This window comes from Pterocles gutturalis, unplaced genomic scaffold, assembly GCF_000699245.1.
Source record: "Pterocles gutturalis isolate BGI_N339 unplaced genomic scaffold, ASM69924v1 scaffold23103, whole genome shotgun sequence".
Lineage (NCBI taxonomy): Eukaryota > Metazoa > Chordata > Aves > Pterocliformes > Pteroclidae > Pterocles > Pterocles gutturalis.
The window spans coordinates 1-10,199 of record NW_010126223.1 but is presented as its reverse complement, the minus strand read 5'-3'; the positions used below and the strand labels follow the sequence as shown (position 1 = coordinate 10,199).

Here is a 10,199-nt window from a genome sequence, read left to right as displayed (position 1 = left end):
TGCTGAGTGAAAGAGCAAGCCTTGCTCCCTTTCAGCCTGACAGCCCCAGTACTGGAGTCACTGCCGCTTGTGCTGCAGGAGAAACCATGTTGCCTTGAGATTGCCTGAATATCTTGTTTCCGTGGGGGTGATCTGCTGTACTTGTTAACAGACATTTTTTCAGTCCCACTGGGCTCATCACTAGCATAATCACCATCTGAGAGATCCAAATGTCCATCGATATGATCCACTCCCTGAGAGCTGTGCTGGGAGGGATACTGAGATGTGGGGTCATCGTCACTGTTGGAGGATAAGCAGCTTGACTCGCAGGACAAAGAAACAACATGGCATGTCGAAGCAGCTGTCCCCTTCCTTTGCCACTCCTGTTGCAAGGCTGAGGATGAGCTTCCCTCCTCCACAGCCTCAGATGAGCTACGTGTAATTTTTACTATCTTGTCATTGACCATCTTAAACCCAGTATGGATTTGCCTTTTGCTTTCTGAGCTCGGGCTCCCTGGAACAAGTTCCTGAGGGCACACCTGAACCCACTTCTGACCCCGTCTGAATGCAGGGCCTGCACTCCACTCTGCCTCCTTGGTACAACCTATTTCTAAATCCTGGAGTGGAGAATGCTTTTGCAGGACTTCCAAGGGGGGATTTTCTCCCCCTGTGAGATGACCCTTCAGAGACCGATCCATCCTCCCTAGGTCCTTTTGCAGGGTACCCTCCACAGGTCTTCCATCAGTTCTGCTTGCTTGTCCTAGAGAATCCATATGGTGAGTTTCCCTTTCCTCGCCTGCTTGTAGGTTCATTTCTGTTCCTGTTTCAGGACATGGTTGCAGGATTTCAGGCCACCTTCTCTGTGGTGAGTCAACAGGATTTTCCTTTGTGTCTTCATCTCTCCCAACCACTTCTTTTTCTTCTGCACTTTGCTCAACTCCTGTTACTTCACAGTTTGTCTGAGCCTTTATCTCCCACTCAGCTAGAGCACAGTCTGATTTTTTTTCATGTGTACCCATCACCATGGAGCTACTGACCCGCAGATGTAACTGAGAGGAGTCCCCTGGGTGCACTATGCCTGCATCCACTTGGCCAGGCTGGGATAAATGACCCCAGCAGTCCAAACCAGCTCTTCTGGAATGCTTGCTGTCTTCTTTTAAAGGCTTCTGTTTATTTTTTTTGAGCCTTGCCATACCTTCTTTTCGTTTCAGAAAAGTCTTCCGTGGTGTTATTTTTGCTTTACTCTGAAAAAAAAAAAAAGCCAAAAAAACCAAAACAACACCAAAACTCCTGACAATTACAGTCTGAGAATCATTCTCCAGACAGGAAGATATTTATTATAATTTAAAAAGCTGAGACACCAGAAGCCTTGAAGACACTGGCTGCAGATAACTGAGTGTGTTAAGTAACAGCCCCAAGACTACAGGGAAGATACAAGAACTTTTAGTAGCCATCGCTATGTGACGCCTCCAATAATTCAGTATTAGAATCAGATGGTTGAGATGTTCTCAAGTGTTGACATGATAGAAGGTGAGACAAGTTCTGTCCTTGTTTTTAAAGGAAATTTGAGCATTTTCTACAGTGTGACACAGAAATACATAAATGCATCGGTTTGAGATGTCATTTTGCCATGGAGACATAGAGAAAATTCCTGAGTGATGAAATGTGCATCTTCCAAGCCAACAAACCTAACAAAATGCTGAGTCTGACACCTAGAGGTGTCAGACATAAACTCATCTCAAACAGCACATAAGGCAAAAAGCAGAATGGTATTATTGTACTTGGCCCTTGTACAAAACCTGTATTTGGAAATGTCCCCATTCTCACACTAGTGGCATATGACAGACGGCATGGACTGTTTATTATGAAATAAATGAACAGAATCAACCTTGAGATCTAATTTAGCTAAGTATGTTGAGACTTGGCCACAAACTATGATGCAGAAAGTATGTGGAAAGAGAAGAATCCAGTGAGAAACGCTGGGGAATATGACTGTGACTGAGAAATACAGGGCTTTATTTTCACTTTTGGGAAAAAACTTCCAATATCTCCTGAAACAAGAGTGGAAAAATGTGCTGCCATGCAATGAGCCAAAACAGAGCCCACACAATACCCAAGTCCATAAGGACTTGTCAAAACCAAAGTGAGGGCACCAATGGCACAGTACCTGCTGCTCCTTCTGCTGTTTTGCTGTTTTAAGTTGTTCTTCAACAAATGCTTCAGAAAGCTTCTGTCTAATACCAAATCCTGGTGTCATTGGCCTAGGCAAGGAACAGGAAGGTACTTATTTGTAAGGTTCTCCAACTAGTTTTCTTTTGATAATTCTCATGGACCTGATGTTGAGTTTAGAACTGAAATGTTCTGTCCATTTTTTTTTTTTTAGTGTGAAACACGTTAGCAAAAAGCCCACTATTATCATAGAATCATAAAATCATAGAATCATAGAATCAATCATAGAATCACAGAATGGTTTGGGTTGGAAAGGACCTTAAAGATCATCCAGTTCCACACCCTGCCATGGGCAGGGACACCTCCCACTAGGCCAGGTGACACATAAATCTCACTTTAAAACATCCTGTCTAGACTAACCATTAATTATGTTTTTAGCAAGTAAGATTTTTTTGGCTGGCATCATTCTCTCCTTAAAAATAGAAAATAGACAAAAGGAAAAAATATTTCAGGCATTTTCTCCAGACTAGAGCTAGTTCCAGCCACAAAAAGCTCACTATCTTTCTGACAAAATGGTTTGAATTAGCTGGTGAAGAGTGAGAGAGGAGGAAAATAATGTCTATTATGTTGTAGAGAGACAAACTGAACACTGACTCAAAATGAAGCATAATACAGCATACATTAACCTATCTTATTTCATTGGAACTGTGCTTAAAGCCTTTAGTCACTTACTGATAATTTCTATTGAATATTAAAAAATCCTGGGTCTAATGGAGGTACTAGTTACACAGCACATTACTGCTCTTTCTATACCCCACCTCCACCTAACACCACTGTGCCATGGATAATCCTTATTGTTTGTCGGTCTGGCTCTGTCCGTTAGCACGCAGCATGGCCTAATAGGATTAGATTTGTAGAGCAAAACTATTGTCGCTGAGGACCATTAGACAATATGCATTTCAGGGAAGCTCAAACCAACTATAGCCTGGTCCCATAGTGGAAATGTCACGGAGAGCTGGAGTACATTCTGTGCTTTAGTTTCATCCAGCTCATGCTAAGAGCCACTTGTGCCAACCACTAGCGCCGCGAGCTAGGTGTGCTGGTACAACTCCTTTTTCAGTGCAGTGATGAACCAGGTCAGAGAACCAATGCAAGTTAAAAGTTACATTTCTCCTCTCTCCAGATAATTTTAGCAAGGATTACTTTGCTGCCCAGTTCATTATATAAGCACATAACAATTAGTCTTGGCACAGCTGAAGAGGCAGAGCAAGGACAAGAATGAACGAGCTACTCAGACTGATGCTGCTGTCACAAACTGGTGGCCACTGCAGAAGAAATGATGGCATAACAAAAGATGTTATCTCTCCCTGCCAACCTTTGCCTTACTTGTATCCTTTGAAGATCATAGTTGCAAAACCAGTTCGTTTAAATTGTCTAAACCAGCATCCTATTATATAGAAGTAAATCAACTGCCAGCCTCTAGACCTGTCCAATCTCTGCCCATGCAAACCTGCAACTCTCAGGCAGAGGAAAGAGCCTTTGTGTTGCAAATATATCATGTACAGTATATGTGGAAAGAAAACATGCTTGACCGACTGACTAAGATAATTTCTCACCTGTACTCTGTGTTTCCAGTCTTCGTCTTCCCTTCTATGCCAAAGGGAGATGGAGGAATCTCCTCCTCTACTTGTTCTCTTTGTTCTTCTTTAACAGCAAAAAAAGTTTCAGGGACACTCCGTTCTTTTAATTGACAATTATCTAAGCAGCAGGAAAAAGGTCAATGAAAACAAAGCCTTTATAGAATGAATAAATGAAAAATAAAAACATTGTAAAATAAATTAGAAATGTTTATATTTTCAACAACATATGCAGGGTTTTGATTTTTGAAAACACTTCATAGAATACAATTGACTTAAGTACAAATGTACAAAAGTACATGACAAAAAGAGGCTCCTGATCCTCAAGGCTGGTTGCTGGAAATCAGGAAAGGGCAAATGGTGTGATTTGTCCTCCTTGCCTCTCGAGATTCGTAATGCTTGGTTGATGTGTTCCCTGCAGAACATTGCATTGGAGACACTGTGCTAGACAGCACTGAACTACTCACGTGTCTGTAATTATGTGACCTGCAAGCCAGTTCATTAAACACTTTAACAAGCAGTATTTATACACGAGACTTTCTAACTAGGCATTCTCTATTCAATTTCACAGAAGTGCAAATTTGTACATCTTCCTATTGAAACTTACTGGTTATGCTCACTACAACAACAAGGCTCTCACTTCAATTAATCTTTTTTCTAAGTGGCAGCTAATGGAGATTGGCTCTCTTGGCTCAAGTTAGGCTTGTCAACTGGAGCAAAAAGCCTTTGGCTCATTCATACCACGCACTGATACTGTAGCCAGGGACTACATAGCTCACTTTGTCATGTTAATGCACCCAGACCTACTGAAGTCCTTTGCAACATACTGAAAGGACTTTCTGGTCCAACAACAGGAATAGGAGAGCTTTAGATCCTTCCCTCCAAAAACCTCCAACCTGAGAGCAGACAAGCAGTGCTGATTCTGCGCCCTTCTCACCTGCCTTGCACTAGAATACCTCTGAGGTGACACAGCAGGTTGGCAGCCACAAGGGATGCAGAACCCATGTGTCCCTATGCTGTCTCTAGAATGCTCTAACAGGAGAGGCGCCCCAGCACTGTAATTTTCACCTACTGCTTCCCAGTGCAAGGCAAGAGCGATGTGTCCAAGCAGCTGTGTAATTCACCTTCGTTTTCTTTTCTGTTCTCTTCTTGAGCATCTTGTCTGGAAAGTTTTTTTGTGGGGCTCTCAGGACACTGAAGCAATGGCTCGGTGCTTATGCCTTTAAATAAGAATGGGAATTAAATAAGAACAAGAATAAGAATAAGAATAAGAATAAGAATAAGAATAAGAATGGCCAGCTTCCAGTCAGGAGTTAACCTGATGTAGGAAGGTCTCTGCACCTTCAAGATTTAGTTTAACACACACAAAGCAGGTCTAAGTCAGCGCTGCTGTCAAAAAGAGCAGTCATACCTCCCCCTGTCCTAGTGTGTTCTTCCTTTCAGGTTCCTGCTGTCCTCATCCGCACACACCCCCCATTAGTGCTGGCAGAAGTATTTTGGAAGCTCTCTGATAAACTCCTCTGGGCAGCTGACCCAGGTTCAGTTTAACCCAGCAAGAAAATAATAGTGCCAGGCACAAGAAGGGGATAAGATTCATTCAGTGAGAGTACTGTCCCGGAGCTAGCTTGAAGAATATGAAATTAAAGTTTCAGCTGTACTACAGGACTGTCTCACAGCATCACAGCCAGGTCTTGCTGTAAGAGTTCAAAGGAATCCAGGATGCAGGTCTGATTTACATCCTTTAAGCGCTTTAAGTGGTTTCATCCCCACTTCTTTTTGTTCCTCTTCCCCACACTTTGAAATAAACTTTGGATTTCTTGCAAATTGCTCTTTCTTCTTTCTCACCCGTTGGTATCTTCCCACAGAGGACAATGCTGGCAAAGCATAGCAAAGAGAAGACGCCAAGTTGTTTTGCCTCCAAATGATGCAACTCCACATCAATGTGAGAAACACCAAGATCGGTGATGAAGAGCAGGCCTTCCTAGCTAAAGAAACACGTTCTCTCTCCTTTGGGAGCTATATCTGCTGCCTACTTTTTATGCTTCTCCCCCTAACTATAACATGGTCCCTACTTCATGTAACTCAGCTTTTCCAGTTTAATGACTTTTTGCTCCATTCATATCTGCAAGGCTCAGTTGCTCAGTACGAGAGGCAGGATGACTGTGATTCAAAAAGTTAAAAAAAATTAGTTTAAAAGACTGTAAAAGCTTTTATAACAAGCCACCATAAAACCAAAGCACCTTTCCCTGAACTGCAATAAAATCAGTAACCATCACTAGCAAGGGCAAAAATTCACAGACTTGCACAATAGCCTTAACTTCAGCTTTCCAGCACTTTTTACCCACCTGAATCTGAAAGCTGCACGTGCTCTCCTGAGATTTCTGAACTGCTCTCATGTGGCACGAACAGCGGAGATCTGCTCTGCCCAGCAGAGCGCACTGCCAAGGGAGAGGTCTGTGAGCGCTCCAGGCTCTCAACTTGGCAAGAGTTTTCTGATGGGAACTGGACAGGAATGAAAGTAGCTGGAAAGCATGGAAGGGGTGGTATCGTGGCTACTGGGTGGGAAGGTATCGCAGGAGAAACAGAAAAGCCTAAAAATAATTACCAGAGAAGAATAATTAGAGAAGGTTAAGACAAATATCTTGCACCGAACTAGAAATCTCTTGGTAAACTGGTATTGCACAAAACCAATGTTGCCTTCATGTTCTGTGGCGGTTTGCATGTTCAGAGTGAAATAAACTCTGCTTTTGTTATTTTATTTAAATTGTAAAACATGCTTGCTGCAACCATCAGTCATAACCAAAATTATCGTATACTCCAGGGATGTACTCCTGAGCATGTAAAACACACGTTTCCCCTGGGACTCCTTGAGTCCCTTAGAAGGTAGAAGTTAGGTATTGCAAAGTATTTCTGAGGCACTCCTTAATGCAAAAAAAAAAGGGAAGGTTTTCCTTTTATCTCTGGATGGCTGGTTACACAATTTATTATAAGACTTCCAAGTGGAAAAGACATAAGCAGTTCTGCACAGGGAGCAGAGACCAGACTCACCACTTCCAGGAAAGAAACCCCTGTATGAGGTTACAAAATCAGGCTCACTTCTTATTTTTTTTTTTTCTCCACACCATGGTTCCCTCCTGTCCTGTGACCTGACTTCAACAAGAATAATAGAGAGTGCCTGGGACTGAAATTTCTTCACCCTCTAGTTAAAGCATTTCTTGGAAGAAGGTTTATCTGTGGGTTCAAATCCTGTCTGGCATATTCTCAAAAAAAATGCCTGACTCACTGCTTCTGGACAGATGCCCTAACCACTCAGCTAAGAGGTGGGCATCTGTCTGTGTTACCATGAGACATTAGAATGACAACCTGTAGTTCTGTGACATTTTGATTTTCCTGTTGGTCACTGTGTTATTTCTTTAAATGCATGTCAATATTAAAGCAACTACCTTTGTCATAATAAGATAAATCACAGACATAGTAGTTCTTCATATTTTACCTCTTTAGGACTTCATGGGGCCAGATTATGCAATGCCTTTTGCTACCCTCGATCTACACCTCCTCCACTAACAGATGAGAAGTTTCAGTGCAGATTTTAGTCAGCTTTTCATCCAAGTAACCAGTTTGTGGCTTTATGTGTTAGCTAAGTGTGTCTGGATATGTAAATACACCCAAACACCTTCCTATAAATGTATTTCTGACTGTATGACCTTGGTCTTGAGTTCACGATACTAACCATACTTGCTTTTTTTCAGAAATGCATCAAGTGACTTATAGCACAGGGGCAGGGGGAAGAGAAGTTTGCATGATGAGGCACAGCAGGACCCCAGGCATTTTCCTTCTCACACTGCACTGTTCAGTCCTTCCCGGGAACCTGGAGAAAGTGGTGCAGCCTAACTGCTCTGCTCACATTTCCTTTACTCAGCCATAGCCTTCATTCTTTCTCTTTGTTGAGCTGTCTCCCTAGTATACAGTAGTGGCTCTTGACAGCAGTTTCGCAGCAGCGTGGCTCCATCAGGAAAATCGGCACAATGACATCCAGGCCTGCTGGTGTCACTGCTGGTGTGGCTTGGCTTCTGGCTGCGGGGTCAACGGTTGCCATCCTGCTTAGCACCCAACCAAAAAAAATGATTGCCACACAGCATCAAGTTTGAAAATGAGACCCTCGTACAGATGTGACACCGTGGTCTTTCTCAAGTTTCTTGTTCCCTTCGGTCTTGTATTGCTTTGCACTGCTGGCATTGTCAGGAAGCTCAGAAAGGTGCCCGCAACACAAGCGGACAACCTAAGCTGCAGCAAGCCAGGCTTTGATGGGCGCTGTGGGGGTGGTGTTTGGCCCTTGCTTTCTGCCTGGTGGATCCATTTCAGGGCAGCTCTGACAGCCCTGCAGCTTTTCACATTGCCGTTAACACATTGGATGTCAGTGTCTGCCGCATCCCAGCGGTGTGATGGATCCAGCTGTCTGCTGTTTGTCCAGCCCAACTTTTGGTCATTCCTACAGAAGGTTCTCTAACCCCATGTGCCTGAGAGGGAATGAAGCAAAGCCCCAGAGCTCAGATATTCTTAAAAGATACTGCCACTGGAAGCCAGCAGAGACCATTAGGTATATTTATACAGATGTAATTATGTATGCATATACACAGGTTGAAAAGACTGGGGCTTTTTATTTTCTTCCATTTTTGTTGCACTGGGAGTAGAGGGAAGTTTAAAAATCATGGCTTTTTAAAAATAAAGCTCACCACTATACTATAATTTTCTGCTGTACCCTTCAAATCTATACTTCAATAGCAGTCTGTACAGGAGATCTGTTATTAAACATAAAGGACTCCTCATGGTTCTCCTGCAATTTTAACTTACAAAAGTGGAATGAATTATGTTCTGGGGTTTGCAGCTTGTGTGTAATGTTTGTAAAGAAATGAATGTTTTCGCCCAACTGCTGGAGGAAAAGTGCCCAGCCACTGAAAACAACCATCAAACCTTCTCTTTTGTTAAGGAACTGCCTCATTTCACTGCTGGAGTGCAAGCATCAGCAGGTGAGGGTGCTGCAGCGCCAGGAGGGATTCCCCGAGTACCTGGGTTGTACAGTGCAATGATTTTCTGCTGCTCAGCTACCAGCCTTTGCAGCTGCTCCATCTGCTGCCTCATCACCTGGTCCTGCTGCCCTGCAGACTGAAAATATCATGAAGATATAGTATTAAACCCTGGTTTTGGATGGTTTTTAATCAGAAAGAATCACCGTATCTGGACTTTGAGGGTAGGTGTTTCTTAAAGTGTGTATTACTTTTAATAAAGAATGTTGATATTTTTATTTTAAAACTCTTCTGCCGTTTTACAACCCAAAGGGTATGCTGACACTATGCAGGCAGTAGGTGCCTGGCCTTGCTATTCTCACATCAGCCAGCATTTTCTTCTGGTCTGTGTGCTGGGATTTCCTTCCCACAGAAGCTAAATCACAGAAGGGAGAGAGGTGTCCATCCATGCTTTGCACCAAGAAGGTGCTAGAACATGCAATCTTTTTCGCCAGAGGGAAGGAGGTAGCAATAACTATTGAAAAAGAGGAACAAGATAAAAACTGATTGTCTCCTGGGAAAAGCACTTTGTTGCATGGATGCAACAGCATCAGACAGAGGGTTATGATGCCCTTCCCAGTGCTTGCCAGTAAAACTTCCTACCTATAGACAGACATTTTGTGTCTTTCTTCCTGAAAAGGCTGTGCAACTATCAGAAATATACAATATGCAGTTACAAATTCAGTGATTATTTAAAGCAAACAAACCTGCTCCGTGTTTTTGTAGGTGGGAGCACAATGGTTCATCCCAGGTTCCGAGGCAGGGAGCAAAGGAGGAGTGAATATTTCCAAGGTGTCACTTGCATCATGAATTCCAGCCTGGATTACACTGGAGGAAGCCAACTTTTGAGTAAAAAAATCAGAGCTGGCCAAATAATATAATTGCCTTGCATGTTGAAAAGCTTGGTTGTGGTCCAAGCTCTCTGTTGAGACATTACTGTTGCCCATCATACCACTGGCTTCTGAACTGAACAAAAGTGGACACTGCTTGCTGGAGGACTCACTCATACTGTCAGCCCAGCCCAGGGATAAAGAAGGCATGACCTTCTCAATGGTTACACTGGAAGATGGTACCATGCGTGCCACATCAATCGCCGTCTGCTGTGACATGTGGTCTTCCTCCTTAAAAGCATTTGCTTCCATGTCCCGCTTTCCAAAATCCATGTTAGGGATGTGCAGTAGAAACCACCATGAATAAATGTTTCATACTGACATAAGTCAATCCTGTAGTTTGTCCTCTTTTTTTTTTTTTTTTTTTTCATCCAAGAGATTATTTTTTTAGCCCAGGCTGACCATGAGTATCTCTTGACTTCAGAAACTGTAAAATATACATACATATATAAATTTATATA

General features: G+C 42.8%; 1 protein-coding gene across 1 annotated transcript in view; it reads right to left on the bottom strand.

The window, feature by feature from the left end:
• LOC104465746 (centromere protein J-like) overlaps positions 1-10,011 on the bottom strand; it is a 31,157-nt gene extending 21,146 nt beyond the window's left edge. Inside the window, exons 1-6 of the mRNA XM_010078912.1 lie at positions 9,852-10,011; positions 9,172-9,323; positions 8,852-8,948; positions 3,765-3,906; positions 2,147-2,240; positions 105-1,223 (exon numbers count right to left, since the gene is read on the bottom strand). Of these exons, the coding sequence (XP_010077214.1) occupies positions 105-1,223; positions 2,147-2,240; positions 3,765-3,906; positions 8,852-8,948; positions 9,172-9,323; positions 9,852-10,011 (1,764 nt within the window). The remainder of the gene's footprint in view (positions 1-104; positions 1,224-2,146; positions 2,241-3,764; positions 3,907-8,851; positions 8,949-9,171; positions 9,324-9,851) is intronic.
• Between the last annotated feature and the right edge of the window lie 188 nt (positions 10,012-10,199).